The sequence below is a fragment of the Nothobranchius furzeri genome, chromosome 5 (genome assembly GCF_043380555.1).
Source record: "Nothobranchius furzeri strain GRZ-AD chromosome 5, NfurGRZ-RIMD1, whole genome shotgun sequence".
NCBI classification, from domain to species: domain Eukaryota; kingdom Metazoa; phylum Chordata; class Actinopteri; order Cyprinodontiformes; family Nothobranchiidae; genus Nothobranchius; species Nothobranchius furzeri.
Window position 1 is genome coordinate 68,510,950 of NC_091745.1, and position 21,926 is coordinate 68,532,875.

The window sequence follows — 21,926 nt, forward strand, 5'->3', positions numbered from 1 at the left end:
ACTCTCCCAGCTGTTCTTGATGATCAGCTCTGCCACAACATAAAAATCAGCCAGCCCTCAGCTCAGGGGGGTTCTCTCTGGTCTGTCGTCTCCTCAGCAGCATTTGTTTTGTTAATTCAATATTAGATGTAACAACTTTGGGTGGTATTGGGTGCTTTTAGAAACTCTCTGTTTAACTGTTTGTCATTTTTTGTGTAAAGGAAGCTTTACACTGCGCTTTGGTTTGGTTTGAATAAGACATCACTCTATTAAGGAAGTTACGTGATGATCTTTCAAAGCGTGTGTATTAATTTGGTTTATGAGAGAGTTTAGTCGTTACTAGTTTAGAGTTGCTGCTGATGTGTCCTATTTTTTAATAATCTTTGCTTTGTGTTATATTTATGTAAATAAATGTTATGTTAATTTTTACAAGAGAACGTGCATCCTCAATTGTTACCCCAGGCCCCCTAGACAGCCTGGATCGTAACCAATGGGGGCTTGTCCGGGATCTATTGATCCCAAAACCTTACTTGGACACATGATCCCTGGTTGCTATTTCATCCTTCTCATGTTTTATTTTTTACTGGATCGTAACACACACACAAAGGCTCACAATAACACTGTGACAAGATAATGTACCCGCTAACATCATAGCGTACCTCTCCGCCAAAAGCGTTGGCAGATTTAAATTCAAATGTAGTGCAGAGTTTTTACTTGAAGAGGGCACAACAATGACAGTTGTACGCAGAATATTAAAATTTGAACTAAGTTGCACTTAAGTGTCAAATTACACGTGTCTACAGCATGATTAGACACTCATTTATACAGTTTATCAGCAAAATCATTTTATTTAGGGTGACTTGCTCTTTAATGCAACATTTTTAACAGTCTTGTTCACCAAATGTCTGAAATTTTAATCTTGACACCTACTTAAAAAACCTCTGAACCAATGAACATCAGAGTGAAAAAAAAAAAAACTTTCACGGGTGGATTTTTTTCTACTTAGCCAAATAAATTTGACAAAAACATTTTGGAAATTAAATATCAAGTAAAGACACTACGTTGTTGATTTTTGAAATTTCTGGCTGAGCTCTTTTCGTTCTTGTGTTCTTGTCTCTGTTGTCTTGCCCCCAGCTTCAGTGATTACCCTCCCCAGTTCTCTTATAGTCGCAGTTTGTTATAATGTTTCGCTACACGTGATGACCTATGTTTATGTTTATGTTTATTCATTTAGCAGACACTTTTATCCAAAGCGACTTACAATTTATAACCTATACGGCATGTTGTGATCTGTGGGGGAAACCGAAGTACCTGGAGGAAACCCACGCATGCATGGGGAGAACACGCAACTCCACGCAGAAAGGCTGCAGCCGAGTTTTGAACCTGCAACCTTCGTGCTGCTAGGCAACAGAGCTAACCACTGCGCCACCATGCAGCCAAGACAGACTTCTTAGCTTTGTTTCTTCCTCAGTTTTTGCTCTAGAAACCCTGATTCTATGGTTCCTGTGTTTCCCGTATCATAATCCTCTCGTTAAGTTTGGATTATCCTCCAACTGCTCTCCAAGACTCAGAATAAAGTACCTGTCGATGCTGATGGCACACAGGTTGAGGATGCTGGCGGTGCACATCATGACGTCCAGCGTGAGCAGAATGTCACAGTGGATGAGGCTAAAGTGCCACTCTCCTACCACCTTCAGCAAAACAAACACAAACAGAAGTTGTTGGCGTTTCCCTCAGAAAAGAAAGAATTAATGGAATATCTACAAAACTCGTTCAGATCTGATCTGGTGCTGCCTTCACTGATGCTGAGGATGTCCTGGCTTTAATTGGGTTGATGGATTAGAGATCAATTCTCGGCATCATTAGGAAATTAGTAATGTGAAAAGTTAAAATAGAAATTAATATTTTAAAGCTATACATGGTATTTATTAATCACCAGAGCAACAGTTTATTTGACATCACTGAAAGATGTAAACGATTTTCTGGTTTTAGACTCAAATATGAATTAATAGCTGATTTTTAAAAAGTTGTTTTCCAGCCTTCCTGAAGCACACGGTTACTGCTTGCTTTGTTTTGAGTAACAACTGTTTGGTGTGATCCTTCTAGTGACAAAATGACTCATTTCAAAACATTCAAAAAATATTTAAAAAGACATTTTATAAAGTTTTTTTTTTGCAACAGATTCATATTTTCTAGAATATGTCATAAATTGGAGCTTTCTGATTACATTTCCATCAACATCTGCTTACTTTGAGGACTTTAAGACTAAAATCTTTCTTTTTGATGGATTTTGTAGTTATGGTGAGCTTGAATAATCGTGGCTTATCCCTTTAGTTATGCTGCTATAGGCAAGGCAAGGCAGCTTTATTTATAGAGCACATTTCAAACACAGAGGCAATTCAATGTGCTTTACAATTATCAGGATATGATATGAAAACAACATAAAAACACACATTAAAATACACTGAAATATAGTTTTGAGTTAAAGGAGAAGACAAAGTTACAGCACAGGTTGCAGTGGAGATGACGCAACATAAGAAACAATGCTTTTAAAATGCTGATTAGTACATTAGCGTTTTTAGTTTTGATTTAAACAGCACTAGGGTTAGGGCACATCTGAAGTCCTGGGAAAGCTAATTCCATACGTGAGCAGCATAGTAACTGAATACACCCCCACCATGTTTTGTTCTGAGCCTTGGTTCTACCAGCTGATTGTTTCCAAGGGCTCTCAGAGCCCTATTGGGCGTATTTACAGGAATGAGATCGGACACGTATTTTGGTCCCATCCCATTGAGTGATTGATAAACTAGTAGTAGCACTTTGAAATCTATTCTGTAGTTTACTGGTAACCAGTGTAGAGATCTAAGAACAGGAGTGATGTGCTCCGTTCTCTTAGTTCTTGTTAAGACTCTAGCAGCAGCATTCTGAACTAGCTGCAGTTGCTTCACAGCATTTTTGGAAGACAGAAGACGATTGCAGCAGTCCAACCGACTAGAAATAAAGCATGAATAAGTTTCTCTAAGCCTGGTCTGGACATGACACCTCTAACTCTTGATATATGATGAAGGGGATAAAACGCTGATTTAGTTATAGCCTTAATATGTCCAGAGAAGCTGAGGTCTGAGTCAATAATAACACCAAGATTTCTAATCTTGGTTTTTGTCTATAGGCTTAGACTGCTGGAGCTGACATACGTTTCCTCTCTCTGCTGGCTTTCTCGACATTTGGATTTCCAGTTATTGCTTCCATTTACTTTGATGACTCTAATCAGTCCAAGCAGAAGGCCACTCATCTTGGGCTTGGTTCTGGTTCTGCTAGAGGTTTCTTCTTGCTGACCGTGTTTTTCTTTCTACTGCCGCCCATTGTACTATAAAAGCTAACGATAGGGGAGTGTACTCAATGCTGCTTTCTTTATGAAGAACCAAACGGAATAATTAGCATTTACATGTGCTACCATCGGCCTGAATCGGGGCCTCTGAATTTGTGCAGAACTTTTAGATCATTTTTTTGAGACATGATACACTTTAAATTGACTGCATTGAATCTGAATTACTTCAGACTTAATTAGTGCATTATATTATATAAAAAATAAACTGTTGCATTTCAGACAAATAATTAGAACTAGGAATTTAGAAATTCAGTTACATTAAAAAATACTAGAACTTCAATTTCTATCCCGCCTGCATGTAATTAAATAATTTTGTTTTAATTATATGTTATATTGAATAATTTCTTTAGTCCTAAATTCTTACATTTTTGGATTTATTTTTTGTGTCTGTTCCAACTGAAAATGCTGTACCTAAAGACAATTATTCAGATATAGTTCTACTGTTTCTGAGGCTGTTTTTCCTCTTGTCTTCACAGACAAACAATAATGAGTAAACATTTTACCTCAAGGTAAACTCCCCAGGGCATGACCAGCGTTGCCAGCAGGAGATCGGATACAGCCAGGGAGACGATGAGGTAGTTGGTGGTGGTCTGCAGGGCGCGCTCCCGTGACACCGCCACACACACCAACACGTTACCGAACACCACGCAGAAGATCAGGAGCACCAACAGCACTGCATAGAAGTTGTACGAAGGAGATGATGGAGAGCTGGTGCAGTTGGAGGAAGTCAGCAGGGAGGAGGATGAAGAGGTGGGGAGGGATACGGGAGAATACGAAGGGTCACTGGTGATGAAAGCTGAGAAATTGTTTTTAAAGGAGGATTCGAGGAAGGAGGGAGGGGAGGTCTCATCCGACTCGTTGACTAAGGTCATGATCTGGCTCCAGTGAACATGGTAAGGCTGAAAAGTGACAACACAAAAAGAGAATGAAAGAAATAATTACTGCAAGACCTCAAATAGCCCACATTCACTGAACGGATCCAACAAAGAGCGGCCTCTTTGTGTGACAGCGAGGGAATTAAAAGGGAAGGCTGTTTGATTTCACCTTGAAGAGAGGACTAGAAAACTTCCCACCTGTGTCATTGATAAGGTCAGCCCTGTTCTCAGAAAGGACTTGAAGCACAGCCAAGAAAAAAATAAACTGAATTTCTTTCGAAGTTCATTTTGGCCTTTTCCACACCAAAACTAGAGGAAAGTCTTCTTTCACCGTTAGGAATCTTTTGGTTTCTTGGGCTCAGTAACTTATTTTCCCTAGACGATTCTAGTCGTGATAATGTAATTTAAAAATAACACCTTGTTGCATCATTTCTTTTTGTCAAATGGTGGAATCGGATAAAAATGCAGATGCTTCAAAAGGGGCAGCTTGACAAGTTAAATCCAAGAGAATCCAACATATTCATAAATTGACATGAATGAAAAATAAAAAAAACACAAAACCAAAAAAGTTTAAATAAGTAATGGAATGGTTTTAACACCCAAATAGCCAGTAGCTACAGAAGAAAAGAAAAAAATGCTTCTGATTAGTTGCAGATAATTCTGGATAAATGTTTAAAAAATGTGTTTGCATCTCATAGAATTGGGACTTTGCAGCACTTACAGTATGTAACAAGATTACTATGTGAGTGAGTTATGAGTATGTGACATAAGTGCAAAGAAATTGCAACACTTATGTAAATGTGATGCAAGTCAAAATAGTCTTAGCTGTGTCTCAATATGTTTACAGTTTACTTGATTTTTATTTGGATTTCGGTCATTTGTTGTATATCTGACTTATAAAAACAATCCTGAAAAGGAATAGAGGTGGGTTTCCCTGTCCAACAACACACTACAGAGGCTTTGAAAACCACATCAAAATTTAAAACCCTGTCTCCAAAAGCTGAAGCCCAATCACACTGACTTAAATATCCTCATGAGCCCAAAATCTTAAAGGTGTCCTGGAATGAGTCCCCCCCCCACCCCCCACCCCCCACCCCACCCCAGCATGGAGCTCTACAGCATGCACCCAACACTACACCATAGTAGAAGTAAAAATTAATGTGGTTTAACACATGGCATTCCAGCATTTTTTAACAGCGTCCTCGTCTTTTCCGACAGTGCGAGCTATTTCTCTCCAAGAATTATTAACAACATGTTGATCACGGTGATCTCTGAGAGCTGAATCATACAAATGTCTGTATTTATGAACCTCCGCCATACTAGTTCTTGCCAGTCCGCCATGTTTTTCTGCGTCCAACCATCCGCGTGGTTAGAAAATTTCCTAGGTGCGGAAAGTTTGGGCCGTGCGGAGGCGCGGTGGAGGGGCGTGGTTGTTAAAATGACACAATTTTGCTGCGCGGAGCCGTGCGAACCTCGCGGACGCGTCAAGCATAAACCAAGCTTTAGGAGCCCTGATAAATGGAGACACAAAATCAACCTTGGCTGGTTCAACTCTATGGCTTTATGACTAAGCGGACATTGGAGAGGAAGATCCCAGGTAAGGGCGTACGTGAGCCGCTTCTTCGTAGACGCACGAGCACTCCTGCACGTTTCCCTCTCCTACGGCGTCTCACTTTCTTAATTAAAAAGTGGACCAAATACGCCACACCCACTAAAAAAACTGGAAGTAGGTCCGTCGGCGTTGATGTTCTGCCGTTTAGAAGCTCTTCACAGGTGTAAGAGCATGCTGACACACGATTTACATTCAAAAACAAACAAAACACGACGCACGTTAGCACCAGGGCGTCCTTCCTCGGCACCATCTTGGATATGTCATGGAATTGGTGTTCACAGTGGTGGAGGTGCATGGTGGGGGAGGCATGTGACACCAGAGTGGCTGAAGAAACCTGTGCAGTAGGGGGTGTGGGGGGAGGGGTGTGGGACTTCAAACCTTGCATAAAAGGAGTTAAGTTTTTCAGCCAGTTGCGACTGGTACTACCACTGATACTAACATACAACATAAGGTAATAAAACCCTCAGTCTCCTGCACACTCCTGATGTAATTTGAGTAGCAGCGTATGTTGTTTTGCAACCTGTGAGCGCTGTTTAGCATTAGCACCTTAACAGATATTATCTGTGCCGTGTTCCATGATGCTCATAAACCAACAACCAGATGGGTCCACAGATTGTGACATTTCTGCCTTATTAAACGGGGGTTCTGAGTTTTCATTTCCCCTCTTACCTGCATGTTTATGTAGGTTTACATGTGCCACCTTGTCACGGTGGTGCACTTTAGGGAAGTAGAGATGGCCTATTATTGGACAGCTGCTGTAAGCAGTGTGTAAACCACCCCTCATGGGGATTAATGCTCAGCTGCATGCTAATCTGTCATTTCACGGTCATCAATGGCCAGAGATTAAATTAATTCTATCTGAGGGATGAGTTTTGGACAGACCGGTCTCTCCACAAACTGTCTGTTACCTTGGCAGGCACAACAGAGCCACTGATGGGAGGTGAGAGGGGAAAAGTAGATTATCCACACAGCAGGAGAAAGATTTACCAAAGACAGGTAAAAACGGGATTCTTTTATCTTTACAAACCTGGAACCTGCAAGACGTTTGAAGCAAGCAATGATTTTTTTCAAGAATGAATATTTGAAAAGGAAAAGGTTAAACCAATGTCTGGAAGGGACATCTCTGTTTCCTCACATGATTGCTGCAACTTCCCTGAAAATCTGATAAAACACAAGAAAAATCTAATTAAAAAATCTACTTTTATTTATTCACATCTCGCTCCTTATATTCACGTACCTTACACATACAACAAGCAGGTTCTATAATGCCAAACAAAATGTGACGGAAAATATTTGTCACCAACAGGAAATTGGAAATGAACCGCAAACATTAAATGCCCCTCTATGAAATCCCCTGTCATATTGAAGGTCATGAGCACATTGAGAGCCCCACATGGGCAGCTCCGTCACATACCATCAATTCTCCTGTTTGTGCCTTCAACCCGTGGTCTGCATAAATAATTAACACAAGATGTGTTGAGTTTAACCAGCCAATGAATTCCCCCATCTGCTGCCCATGGCTGGAATGTTCTCACTTGTGGCAGACATATTGATTTTTACCGAGTAAGACTCAGGCTTAACTTTCTAGGAAGACAACATGATGCTGTTTTTATAAAGAGGGTGATGTTCATGATGAGATGTGGAGTTTAGTGTGTTTGGATGATTCTAGGTGTCACGGCTGCCAGCCTGAAGAGGGGAAAAAGCAGCCAGGATCACCCAGCTCTGGTGATTGACTGGACACCGCCCCTCCTCCCCCTCCTCTCTTCCAGGCTGTTGAGGAGCACAGCTGTGCTGAAGCCTCCTGATGAGCCACACCTGGGATAAAAAGGCTGTGCCTTCAGCAGTCTGGGAGGCAGCAGTGCCGGGGTTCTGCTGTCCTCCAGGTCTCGTTTGGTTTAACACCGTCGTTGTGATGAGTTTTAACTTATAGTTTTAACTCTGAGTGATCCACATGGGTCTTTTGTGCACGTCACCTAGTGTTGACTGTGTTTTAAGGTTAACTCTGATTTAGTTTTTAGACTTTTATCAACGTCATTGTGTTTTAAAACACCTTCAGTTTAGGTAAAACGTTTAATAAAGTTTTAACCAGGTGTTTTATAGAGTTGATAATTTGTCTTTTAACTGTTAACCTTATAGTGAATTTTTCGTTTTGCATTATTTTAATAATGCTCGCCATCTGTTTGCTCTTGTTTTTAGAACCTTTTATCACAATTAAACCCATTTTAAACGCCACTGTCGTATTTCTTATGTTACCCCCTCCTTCACATTTTAACATCTCCTGTCGGGGACGTAACACTAGGTTTCAAATTTAAGTCAATAGAATCCTTTGAAGGTAATTCTGCTGATGAGAGTCAGTAAGATTCTGCTCTAAAGAGCAGAGATTCCCAAAATCCAGAGTCCGAACCCCAACTGGATCACACAGTGAGTTGTTTTTTATCATATACAACGTATATGTGTACGCTTACTACACTTTTAAAGTATATGTGATGGAAAAGCTTCTTGGTTTTATTCTGACTATGTATTGTTATATGAAAGAACAGTACAAAATATAAAATCGTCATCGTCTTCCTCCGCTTGTCCGGGTCCGGGTCGTGGGGGCAGCATCCCAACTAGGGAGCTCCAGACCGTCTTCTCCCCAGCCACCTCCACCAGCTCCTCCGGCAGGACCCCAAGGCGTTCCCGGACCAGATTGGAGATGTAACCTTTTCAACCTGTCCTGGGTCGACCCGGGGGCCTCCTGCCGGCAGGACATGCCCGAAACACCTCCCCAGGGAGGCATCCAGGAGGCATCCTGACCAGATGCCCAAACCACTTCAACTGGCTCCTTTCGATCCGGAGGAGCAGCGGTTCTACTCTGAGTCCGTCCCGAATGTCCGAGCTCCTCACCCTATCTCTAAGGCTGAGCCCGGCCACCCTACGGAGGAAACTCATTTTGGCCGCTTGTTTCCGCGATCTCGTTCTTTCGGTCATTACTCAAAGCTCATGACCATAGGTGAGGATTGGGACGTAGATCGACCGGTAAATCGAGAGCCTGGCTTTCTGGCTCAGCTCCCTCTTCACCACGACAGATCGGCTCAGCGTCCGCATCACTGCAGACGTCGAACCAATCCGCCTGTCGGTCTCCCGATCCCTCCTACCCTCACTCGTGAACAAGACCCCGAGATACTTAAAGAGCAAGTCACCCCCAAATCACATTTTTTTTGCTGATAAACTATATAAAGGAGTGTCTAATCATGCTACAGACACGTGTAGTCAGTAATTTGGCAGTTCAGTGCATCTTGGTTAAAATTCAAATATTCTGCCTAAAACTGTCAGTGTTGCGCCGTCGTCAGGGGAAAATTCTGCACTGTATTTGAATTTAAATCTGCCACCGCTATTGGCTAAGAGGTATGCTATGATGTCATCTGGTATATTATGATGTCATAATGCCATTGTGAGCCTGTGTGTGTGTGTATTTGTTAGCGGCTCCGCCCTCTTGGTCTGCCAAGCAACAGCATTTGTTGCATTTTTCAAACATGAAGTGGGAGTGAAGTAAGTTTCTTGTAGGGGGTGACTTGCTCTTTAAACTCCTCCACTTGAGGTAGGACCTCTCTCCCGACCCGGTGTTGGCAAGCCACCCTTCCGGTCGAGAAATATGCATGAAAGGTTCATTAACAAAACATTTACTGCCAAAAATTCTAATATTGTAAATTGTATAATATTGTAATGTGGGATAGGTGCACACAAGCTTCTTTACTTCAGCCTACTCCATTTGAGCATTGTTGTTGTGAAATTTGAAAGAATACAACAAATGTAACTGCTCAATGAATGTGCTAAATAAATAAATAAATCAGTAAAAGTGGGCCTACACTTTTTTCTTAACACATTAGCAGTGGTCTCTAGAATAAATGAATGTCTTGTGAGTCGTTCTCTGCGGAAGAAAAGCTCTGGCGCTCCTGTTTCAGGAAGTAGAAGTCAGAGGTGTGACCAAGTCACTGCTTTGCAAGTCACAAGTAAGCCACAAGTCTTTCCTGTCAATTCTCGAGTCAGGTCTAAGTCAAAGACAACCAAGTCCAAGTCTATGCTATTCTATCGTGTGTCACCATTATAAAACATCAAAAGATTTTTATCTAAACATACAGTAAATAAATGGTAAATGGCCATTATTTAGAAAGAAAGAAAGAGAAAGAAAGAAAGAAAGAAAGAAAGAGAAAAAAACATCACAAGGCGTTTTGCAAAAACAAAAATTTTAAATATAAAAAAAAGATTTCAAAAAATGATCAAAAACATGCTTAAAATAAGCAAAAATACATGATTTAAATAGCACCTTTGTAGAATAATGCACTTTACTTCACACTTAACACAAACACCCACACACACACACACACACGCGCGCGTGCATGCGTACACATTCACGATTTGAATGAAGTTTTGCTTTTGGCTGCACTGCCTCTAATTTACTTGTTGTTTTGACCCCAAACACTTCAGATTTTTTTATAAAAATGACAAAAATACAGCAAATGGTAATGTCATCACAAAAAAATCATCAATCTAACTAATTCTCTAGTTACATTTGTGGGTTAAACCCAATGAATGTCATTCTGGTTTTATTCTTAAATGAGTCCAAAAACATCAAAGAGTGAAATACCCCAAAGAGTGACGACTGGAGGAGGAAAAAGCTATTAGCTAATTACAGACTTTGCCTCGGCAAAGCTGCAGCAGTCATTAATGTACAAAGGAAAATATGACAGCTCTAGCTCATCCTTGGCCCTAAGCTGCTCAACTGGAAACTCAAATATTTATTTGAATTTTCCAGGACCATTCAAAATTCAAACCTGGAGGAAGATTTCATCACTTCTAATGCAACCAAAACCCAGATCATTTCTATAAACTATCTCCAAAACACCACTTGAACTGTGTGAAAAGCTGCTTTGTAAACACAACTATCTTTCTTTCCCTTCAAATGGAACAAGTACATCAAAGCTCTAAGAGTAAAGATGCAGCACATCAGACTAGCTGAGCTTGGTTTTGTTTGACTCTGGAAGAGACGGCGCATTTAGGTGGCAGCAAACATGAGGGTAAGTTTCAAAAGACAGCAGACGCTGGAATGGTGTTGCAGTGGCCTCAAAGTAAAATAGAAAGCTGTTAATTATTTTATGTTTGTTTAGTCTTTAAAACAATCAGAACAGCTCCTTCCTGTAAATTAACGTCATCTTTATTCACCTTCGTTGTACGCTCTTCTATTATTAACTCTAGCTTTTTTTAAAAGATGGAAGTGATGACTGAAAACTATGTGAACTCAAAACTGTGGTGATCAAGTTCACTCCTTTTTCGAACACACTTGCAGTGGTGTCTTGTGTAAATGAACGCTTTGTGTCAATCTCTAAGGGGGAAAAAAAGCTCTGGCGCTCCTGTTTCAGGAAGCAGAAGTGAGCTAGAGCGTCGGATGGCAGGATTTAGAGTCTTATTTTTGGATGTTTGGACATATTGTCTTTGATTGGCTAGCAGCCATGTGACTCTACCGCTGATTCCATTTGCTTTGATGTTTTATCTCCACACATAACACAAGGCTGAAGGAGTTCTGCCATGTGGTGGAGCTGCTAATGCTAACAGTTAGCTTTTACTAGTCGAGACGTTCTCTGCTGTTTCCTGGTTGCTTAACCGAAACCAACCTGCCCCGTTGCGAGTCAAGATGGGTGAGTCCACTAAAGTTAAGTGACTGTGACGAAGATCTGCCTGGCTTTTCTGATCCGGGTGTTTCCCCGTCTATTTTCTATTAGTGGCTAATGCATGAAATAGAGGTAGAAGACTATTTTTATGCATGTTAAACTCCGAAAGATTGATCATATTTATAAAGCAACAAGTAAAAAAAGCTTTCTCAGTGAACTTGGTCTTTTGTGATGAACATTGTGATGAAGAGTTTGGTGAAACTATGTAAGAAAGTTGAGTTTATGGATTTTGTGTTGTTAGACCACAGGAAGCATGAAGTCTTCAGCTTCCAGCACCAAAGCAGGACATTTCTTGTTCTTGCAATCATATGAACACAATAAGATATGATAAAAACATACAAGTCCATTTTCTAGCTGCTTTATTGATGCACACAAAGAGAAGGAAGAAGAATGCTCCCAAAAGGAGCGAGGCTTCAGTCAAACAAACTAACAATACACTTTGTGCTGTGTGTGCAGTTGCAGCTGTAAATAATTCATCTCTGCTGTACAGGAACAAACATTGTTGGGGGCAAAGCGACAGTATAGCCGATCTGTGGGTGTCCGCCTTCCAGCTCTTTTGCCCCATTTTCATCTCCTAGTGCACCACTTTCTGAATGCTTCCTCAGCAAACTGCTGTTTGCTTCTCCTTTATAATAAAAAGTCCATAATCTTTTACTGGCTGCTCATAATGCATTTTCATTTCCAAATCGTGGTCACCTCTGAGCATACAGAGAAAATATTGCTTTTGCAGGAAGGCAGAGAAGGCAACGAGTCTTTGCAAGATATCATCTTGTTGCAGCTGAGTCTCAGCAGGAAGTCAGACTAAGCTAGTTCCTCTCAAAAAGGGATCAGGACTCTTTTTGGGGTCATGAACTGAGGGTTGGGAACTTCCCCCAAACGCCAAGCATTTGCAAGGATTTTCAGTGCGCTTGACTCAAAGTCACCATGATTGTCTTAAAGTCGGCGCATTGGCCATACAGTGAGTGGTGTTTACGTGATTGTGTCAAAGGAGCGTCTTAAGGTTAGAGAATCACCTTCATGAATCAAGTAAAATTTTAACACAAAACACTTAATCATTGCAAGAGATTAAACTTCTTTTAGGATTAGTTGTTGATGCTGTTTGTGTTTTTCTTTTTTATTGGATTATTCAGTAAGTAATAAACGAGGAGATAATAGTTTTAAAATTGTGATGAGATGTGTGTACATGATTTATTATTATTATTATAAAGATAATAACTTTTTTAAACATAAATTGGGCCTCTGGTGTTTATTTGTTTATTTTATGACTTAATTACATTTTTAGACGTGGTTATCCATTTTTACAGCGTTTTTCAGCATTAGCTTTAGCTTTACCATAAGGTAATTAAGAGTGAGATACAAGGAAAACACAAACCCAACCTGTGCTTAACCTACATTCAGATTCATAATTCATGAGATTATTCACAATAATCCTGGATAATACCTGCAGCCGGCTGTCCACCTTCAGCTCAAAAAAAGTTCTAATTTAGCTGCAATATATATAGAACTTACATTTCATTTGTACAGTTTAAATAGCTCCCATCTGATGATGAATACTAATGAATATTTTACTTCCAACAGAATACATTAGCATCCAAACAGCGAACACTGGATGAGAGCATTACAGAAGTAGAACAAATGTGAATTTAAGCAGCTCAGAATATAAATATGGAAATAGTCTGAATCTAATTTATTCTACATCCAGAAACTAAATTAGCTCACTTTGTGGGCTGTTTTTCAGTTCAAAAGCACTGTTTCCAAATCAATTCTCCGTAATTGTGTTTTTAGAAATCCATAAACAAATACTGCAGGTTTCATGGGGTCGCAGCTACTAGTAGCATCTGGTTTTCTCAGTTGTTTTTCATACAGTCAGATATTATTGATGTGTGGCTGACATTAAAGCCGCTGGATGGATTTAGATTTTTTTTCATCGGGTTTTTGGATACACCACAGCTCAATGTGTCTCTCAGGTTCCAGCTAAAGATTATAGTCATTAGTTATTATAGACTCGCTGCTTCAATTGGCCTTAAACAACAAGTTTTCTCAAATGTTTTTTGGACTTTATACTGAAAAGTTTCTTCTATTTGGTCAAATAGAAGAAACTTTGCAGTATAAGTACAGAAAAAAACAGCATCATTAACTTACTAATTGTGTTTTTGGACCCTTTATTTGGTGTGCTGCCGGGGGGGGGGGGGGGGGGGGGGGGGCTGGGATCCTGTTTCCCCCAGCGAGAGCAGCCATCTACGGCGCCCATCTACTGAACAGTCACAGGTGGGAGGGAGATCTTGGGGGAAGCAAAGAGTACATTGACTCTTGCAGATTGATGACCTCGCCAGACTGAGTCCCCCAATCCAAAGGGGGGGGGGGGGGGGGGTTTCACAGCATCTGTCTGCATTCCATCGTGGGAGTTTTATTTGCTTGCCGCTCAAGACTACCAGGGCGTCAGATTCAGATAACAAGAATTTGTTTGGGTCAGGCTGAGATAATTTTCCTCTCTGCCTTCAGTCTTTAAACTGATCATTCCAGTCCTTCAGTGAAGCCAATTTAGGGTTTTTAAACCTGTCCATACCGTCTGGTGACCCTCTCCCAGATGACATCCATTTTGCACACTAATACCGGTATCGCAGCTAGAACATTGTCCAGCTTACGATTCACCTCGAGTAACGTCCCAGTCTGTGAAGTCTCCACACGGACGGTGCTTTCCGTGGGTGCGGGTCGCCCTCCAATCGCTCCCGTCTTCCCAAATTTCCAGAAAAACAGATATCCTCCCACTCCAATCAGGAGAAATCCAGTGATCATCAGGCAGAATATCCACACGTCTTTGATATCCTCAATGGACAGCTGGCTGAGGAATTTGATCTTCCACTCCTTCCAGGAATCCAAAATATAACCCACCAGGTGTGTCCCCTGTGGACATGTGGGAGCCCCCTGCTCCTTTCTCATTGTTGAAAAAATTTTATCGATTGCATTGAAGGACCAGTTTATCAAATCCATGGTTAGTAAAAATAGAGTTTTTCAGAAGAAATGCAGATAAGCGCTCTGTGGGCAGACAGGACAAAGAGCCTTGGGAAAAAAAGATAAGGGAGCGAAAGAGAGAAGCGTCTGTACTCCTCGAGTGCCTTGAAGAGGAATTTGCTAAGATAAATTTGAACATATTTTAAATGGGAACTAGGGAGTTTTGGCTTGCTTTTAGCACCCCCTAGTGTCTGTTTGCAGAACCAAAAGCAAAACTTATCTTCTGCTTCTGCATTCATCTTTTAATCTGACTTTAATTGAATTCAAATTCAATTCAAATTCAATAAAAAAAAAACTTTAATCGTCCCCGAGGGGCAATTGTTTTAGTACAGAAGAATTGGTAATGTGGTCATTCGCAACAACAGTTGCGCTACCGTTAATTCGATGAAAAGGGGATCACATGAGGATAAATTGGGGGAGGGAAAAAAGGCATACCAGAGTTACTCCCAGCAGGGCGTAGCTTTACTATGCAAAAAAAAAAAAAAAACGCCTCAAACATATAAGCACGAACATCAACAATTGACATTATGAGACACCGAGAGGAAGGCGCGGGGGGGGGGGGGGGGGGGCTGTAGCCACAGGTGGGAGGGAGATCTTGGGAGGAGCGCAGAGCACGTTGACACCTGCAGGTTGATGACCTCGCCAGGCTGAAGTCCACCAATCCGAAGGCGGGGGAGGTAGGTCGGGTTTTCACAGCATCTGTCTGCATTCCTACGTGGGGGTTTGTTGTTGGCATTCACAAGGCTGCCATGGCGTCAGATTCGGATAACAAGACTTTGTTTGGGTCAGGTAGAGATAATTTTCCTCTCTGCCTTGAAGTCTGTAACTGATAATTCAAGTCCTCCAGTGAAGCCAATTCAGGTTTTTAAAACATCTCCACACCGTCCAGTGACCCTCTCCGAGATGACATCCATTTTGCGCACTGATACCGGTAACGCAGCTAGAACATTGTCCAGCTTACGATTCACCTCAAGTAACGTCCCCGTCTCTGAGGTCTCCACACAGACAGTGTTTTCCGTGGGTGCGGGTCGCCCTCCAATCGCTCCAGTCTTCCCAAATTTCCAGAAAACCAGATATCCTCCCACTCCAATCAGAAGAAATCCAGTGATCATCAGGCCAAATATTCACACATCTTTGACATCCTCAATGGACAACTGAGAGAGGCATACGATCTTCCACTCCCTCCAGGAATCGAGCATATATCCCGCTGCGTGTGTCCCTTTCGGGCAAGTGGGAGCCCCCTCCTCCGTTCTCATCGTAGAAAAAATCGTGTCAGTCGCGTTGAATGACCAATTAATTAAATCCATTCTAAAAAATAGGGTTTTTCAGAAGAAATGCAGAGAAGCGCTCTGTGGGCAGACAGGACAAAGAGCCTTGGGAAAAAAAGATAAGGGAGCAAAAGCAGAAGCGTCTGTACTCTGCGAGTGCCAGAAGCAAGTTTTAACCTTATTCTAACAGCTGAAATGTCTCCCCAGGCTTAAATTGGCCTGGGGCACACCGGTGGTGGACGCGCTGCGCCACGCCTGCGCGGCACCTGCGCCATCATTTTAAATAGAAGCTATTATAGTTAACGAGAGTGGGCACACGGGGAGCACGGCGCCGCGTCCCAGAAGCGCCACACCTAGGTGCGGAAGATAGGTGCCAGTTCTATCTCAAGCGCTGCGGCGCCACGTCTGTTTATGACATTGTGGAGTACTTTAAAACAGACGTTATGACACAGAATGGCTTAACAGCACAAACTCAACCGCCGGTACAAACCCAGCTGCAGTTTTGATAACTTTAAAGTACTAATGATCTTAAAATATTCAAATAAATAGTGTTCTTCTCATTTTTAAAGAATGAGTCTCAAAAAACACAACGGCAAGTCTGATCACATATAAACAACAGAGTCACTTCCTGCTTTCTGCTCTCAAGTCCCGTGTGATGTCGTGACTATCGCGTGACTTTCCAGACTTATCTAAATCTCCTCCTCTGGTGTGCCCCAGATTTTAGTGTCTACATGAGTGATTCATCATCAACAAATCAGTTTTGTTCCTGATCTAAAACATGCAGGAAAGGTGCAGGAGCCAGACTGCAGTGTCAGGTATGCCAGCTCCATTTTTTCAGTCTCAAAAGAGCAGTCCACAAGTTGCAAGTGGAATGTTCTGGCCACAGGGGGCGATACAGGCTGGGTGGCCTTTCATTAACCCTGTAAAGGGTAATTTTAGCACAAACTGGCTCAAGAAAATTATTTAAAAATATGAAAATGTTGCAATGTATGGCTTCAATATGCATTGTATACTTTGTATTTTCCTCATTTTACGGCATCATATGAGCTAAACATGTGGTTATTAAATAAGTTCAACTTTGTTTTTGGGTAAACTTTTAAAATTCCAAACACATTTTGCTGTTATCAGCAAACCAAAACCCAGGAATTAAACAGTTTTCTGTCTTCGCAGCAAATGCAGCGGGATTTGACGATGAAGCTGGGAAGAGAATTAAGGTAAGAAGGCTGGATTTTTCTAGTCTGAGCTGAGACGGAGACACAACAAACCCCTGCAAATCTTACTGAACGGGATATTTTGAGACTAAAAAGATCTCACACCTGGGTCCAAACATATGAATGAGGTCCTTTCAGATGCCTAAACACATTTTTGTTTCTTTATTTGTCCTTTTTGGATTCCGTTATGAGTCATTAACTTTGACATTGATGCTTTTTAGAACTTTTATTAACTTTGCAAAGTTCATTTCAGAAGATCTGTGTCAATCTGATGTTTAAGTACAGAAACAGGTTGTGTCAGACTATTCAGGAGTTAGAACTGCAGTAATGATGCCAAATAGTAGAAATTCTTGTTTTAAAGCTGAATATAATAAGTGCTGATGCTAATTTCGGTGGTATAAATAATTCTCATTTACTTTTAAACTCTTAAAATTTGAAATCACTGTCACAATAAAAACATTTGTGAACAGCCCTTCATAATTTATTTGCAAAGAGCAGAAAATAAAAATGAATTTTATGTTCTTGTCTCTCTTCTGAAAAAACAAAACAAAAGAGATCAATGCTAGATCTTCAGAGTAAAGCACTTTTCAGAAGAAAAAGAGATTTGAAATGCAGATTTTCAGTAAAAAGCTATTGCGACTGTAAGAATTTGGTTGATCTACGTTCCTACCCTCACCTATGGTCACAAGCTTTGGGTTGAGACTGAAAAAACAAGATTACAGAAACAAGTGAATGAAAAGAGTTTTCTCCGCAGGGTGGCTGGGCTCTCTCTTAGAGATAGGGTGAGAAGCTTGGTCATCCGGGAGGGGCTCGGAGTAGATCCGTTGCTCCTCCACATCGAAAGGAGCCAGTTGAGGTGGTTTGGGCATCTGGTCAGGATGCCTCCTGAACGCCTCCCTGGTGAAGTTTACTGGGCACGTCTAACTGGGAGGAGACCCAAGAGAAGACCTAGGACATGTTGGAGGGACTATGTGTCTCACCTGGCCAGGGAATGCCTTGGGATTCCCCTGCAGGATCTGGCCCAAGTGGCTGGGGAGAGGGAAGTCTGGGCCTCTCGGCTTAGGCTGCTGCCTCCACGACTCGACTCCGGATAAGCAGTTGAAAATGGATGGAAGGAGATGATGTCCACAAAACTTAAATATTACAGAATAATAACAAGAAAAAGATGAACCAAAGGAAAAAGAACATTGCTTTTTGTCATTGCTCAAAAAATGTGCATGTAATCTAAAGAAATTATAATAACATAAATTTGCTTTAGAAATGTAATTTGTTTTGCAGAAATGTTTGCTTGAATGTAGTTGTACTCAATTGTGATTTTTGTTTTTGGTCTTATTACACAAACATGTAAAACTGTGAAGTTTTTAATAAAAAGGTCTTTTAGGGAATATAGTTTTAGGGGATCTATAGGACCAAGTCTTACTTGAACAGAGTCATTTTAGTTGCTAAGAACTTCTTTGCTGTGATGGTCGTTTCTTAATGCCAGCTTTCCCGTCAGTAATAGCCCCGCTCTTATCGCTCCATCCTCATGTGAAATCGCTCCTTCTGTTAGTCCTCTCCTGCCTGGACCCTGCAGACAAGTCTATTACAACCTCAGCCTTGTTTGGCCCCAACAATGCCGGGAAAGAAGGACGAATGGCAGATAAAATAAGAGAGACAAGTATTCTCTCAGCCAAGGCAATGAGTTAGCCTGCAATAAATCTTTCATTTCTTACAGAGGCAGGAGAGAATCTGAGCCTTAGAAGAAAAAAAAAATCAGCCTCTTGCTGGGTCTAGGACAACAACACAGCTCTCTGACTGCCAGAAGTCCTCAAATAACAGTTTATTTTTTTCTTTTTAATGTTTAACATGAGTCGAAGGCTTGTTGAAACAAATCACACAAAACCAGACAAGATGTGGACGTGTGGGTTCCACTTAAAGGTGCCTTATGGAAGAGTGACATCCTGTGGTCAAATTTGGGTACTGCAGCCCATTTTCTAAACAAACGAGTGACTTTCTCACTGCTGTTCTGCAAGTTTCGTGGCTGTTTCCAGTTACGGTTGAGCGGCAGAAAATTCTAGATGACGAGCAAGATGAGTCGTACACAGTAAGTTGATGAATAGATAAATACACTTTTTTGTAACATCAACTCTGGTAAATGAAAAAGAAGCTTGAGAAATTTTTATAGCCGACTATTTGCTTCTAATTTACCGTTAGCACTGTTAGTTCAATGTTAGGCACTAGCCTTCATTACTCAATACTTGCGTACAACAAAAAATATGCTGTGGCTAATTTGGGGTACAAGAAAAACTTCTGGGTCGCTCCTTTTGACTGCCTTAGGATTTTTGCAAAACACTGCCAACCAGTGTTCAATTACAAATGCCAGGGCAGTAGCAATAGCCGGCACAGACTTGGCAACCCCGCAGGTTCACAGATTGTAAACAAAGACCCTCTATAGCTGACATAAACTGACAACCCCTCGGCCAGCTAAGAAGAAAATCTGTTTAAATGTAACCTTCCTTCCAACATGATTAGACTGTTTTGTGCTTTTATTTCACTGTAGAATTCTTACTTGTGCCTTTAAAGAGGCAATGTGTAGTTTTTACTGTTAATCCCTGGAAAAATCCATCAAAACGTTGTTGAAAATGAATAAAATGATGTCCGGTTGTTGAAAAATATTGGTGGCTTTGTAACACCATAAAACTCAGATCTAAAGTATATAGTGCGCGGGACAAGCTTCTTTATTAGATGCCATATTAGACGCCATGTTGCTTCTGGCCGACTCGGGGTCCTGCGCCTGTCGATGACATCGCACTAGATTGGCTGGATGTACGACTTACGGAAGTTGCCATGTTCAAAAATATTTAAGCAGCAAGAACACAAATGTAATAACAAAACTGCTAAACTATTTCCAAAACCTATGTAAAAGAACAGAATCAAAAAAGAGAAGGAATACATTTTGGCTGATTGGTATTGTTGTAGTATGACGATGTCATCAGCAGGCGCAGGACACCGAGCAGATCTGGAAAGTGCAACACCAGAAAACAAAAATCGGCATTGTATTCTCTCTAATTAACTGAAGGACCGTCAAAGTCTGAGGAGTCAAGTTGAGGTTGCATGCTTTCTTCTCCAGGTAACATTTACCATAACATTTTTTAAGCGACAGTAATGGTGATACGGTGTAAAACTACCCTGAAATGTACGTACTGCTCCCTAGCGGCAGGAAACTACACACTTTACACTTTAATGTGTAAATCCCCTGAAAACCAGAAGTCCTTCAGCATAAAAATATTCTTTATACATGTTGTTCCTATAAATATTTAATGCTAACTCCACATTTGGTAATATGCTCAATCACTCAATAATAGTTTCACATGCAGTCTGACACAAACTAAAGAAATTCTACAAGATTCAGCCAAACATCCAATAATAAATTACTTCCATTTTGTTTAAAACTACGGAAATTTTCCGGCAATAAGAAATCCCAATTAAGAAAATTCCAAGCAGAAGAGAAAAATCACTTCAAAATTTTTGTCATGCTAAAATCTCAGCCCCAAGGCGATCCGCTCCAGTCATGGACATCTATTTTTCAAGAAGCAATTTGGCATCTTCTCCATTTTTCTTTTTTAAATGAGACACTGCAGCTTTTGAAAGTCACTTCTGAGCACTCGCGAGCTTCAAAAGGAACTGCGAAGTAGGGTGTGTGATCACACAATTATAGAAGTTTCATAATTTCTGAAAAAAAAGTTTGCCCACAAAAATGCATAACCTTAATTATTTCCTATCTGCCAAGAACACAAAACAAAAATCTATTAAACTATTGTTTACAGTGTTCACTGACTAGAAATTTCTTTATTAAATAAAAGAAATCAAAATGGTAAAAACTGAAAATTGATTGTGAAACTGCAGAACAATTTAATTTGGGTCAGTACTGAAGAAAATTGTATTAATCTTTTATTTAGCACAATTCTTGACTATATTGTTAACAAATGACTGTTGTTGTTGTTGTTGTTCTTAATATTAGATTATTTTTACCATGTGAAGAAACTATTAAAAATACAATCCAGGATCCAAAATTACAAAAATTACTTATTTAGCATTGTTGGCTTTTATTAACTCAAATGGATCTTCTAGTTTCCTTTGAGCATAAATCCATAATTTATTTATCAAACACCACATTCACGGCATGGATTTAATCATGTGTGACTTTAGCTAAAGTAAAAACTAAACTTGTGTAGATGAGATTTCTTTATAAAATCTACAAAAAGCAGATAAACAGTCTTAGAATCCCCACAAAATGCTGTTTTTAGGTGTTTTTAAGCCTCTCACCGCCTGCTGGAGCTGAATTTCCGGTCCGCTTTCCTCCCAGAACCAGAGTGATCAAACATCAGCTGCGCGGGGACGACCCTCCCACCTTGACCCTGGTGAGATAATAAAATGTGATCACGCGCTCCTTAATGATGAACTCGTCCGCCTCCAGACGCGTCGCGCGACTGAGAGGATGGCGATGGAGGAAAAGGGAGGGGGGAGAGGGAGGGGAGAGGGAGGGGAAGGGGGTTGGGGGGGGGGGGGGGGGGGGGTTGAGGGCATCGTTGCTCAGACTGAGTTTAGGTTGTTGATATTTACTGGAATAGACAGTAAGCTGCTGTTGATGCAGCCATGTTGAAGGAATCAGAAGTGGGAGGGGCTAAACATATTTTTTGTGTATTGGATATCACATTATTATTATTATTATTATTATTATTATTATTATTATTATTCCCATTCATGAAGGGGAAAGGCTGGAGAAAAGGTTTATATCTGTGTTGTTTACTTGTTGTAAAAACTTTAAAAAAATTCTAACGCCTATAAATATTTTTTCAGAAGCTACTGCAGGGTACTTTATTTTGAAAAAATG

General features: G+C 40.8%; 1 protein-coding gene across 3 annotated transcripts in view; it reads right to left on the reverse strand.

Moving 5' to 3' along the window:
- drd2l (dopamine receptor D2 like) overlaps nucleotides 1-21,536 on the reverse strand; it is a 103,391-nt gene extending 81,855 nt beyond the window's left edge. For 2 of the 3 annotated variants that reach the window (XM_070551052.1, XM_070551051.1), the window contains exons 1-3: nucleotides 21,359-21,536; nucleotides 3,871-4,266; nucleotides 1,561-1,670 (exon numbers count right to left, since the gene is read on the reverse strand). In XM_070551052.1, the coding sequence (XP_070407153.1) occupies nucleotides 1,561-1,670; nucleotides 3,871-4,239 (479 nt within the window). In that variant the 5' untranslated portion in view covers nucleotides 4,240-4,266; nucleotides 21,359-21,536. Of the gene's footprint in view, nucleotides 1-1,560; nucleotides 1,671-3,870; nucleotides 4,816-21,358 lie in introns of those variants that run through there. The other variant, XM_015950008.3, reaches the window with a different exon arrangement.
- Nucleotides 21,537-21,926: the final 390 nt, after the last annotated feature.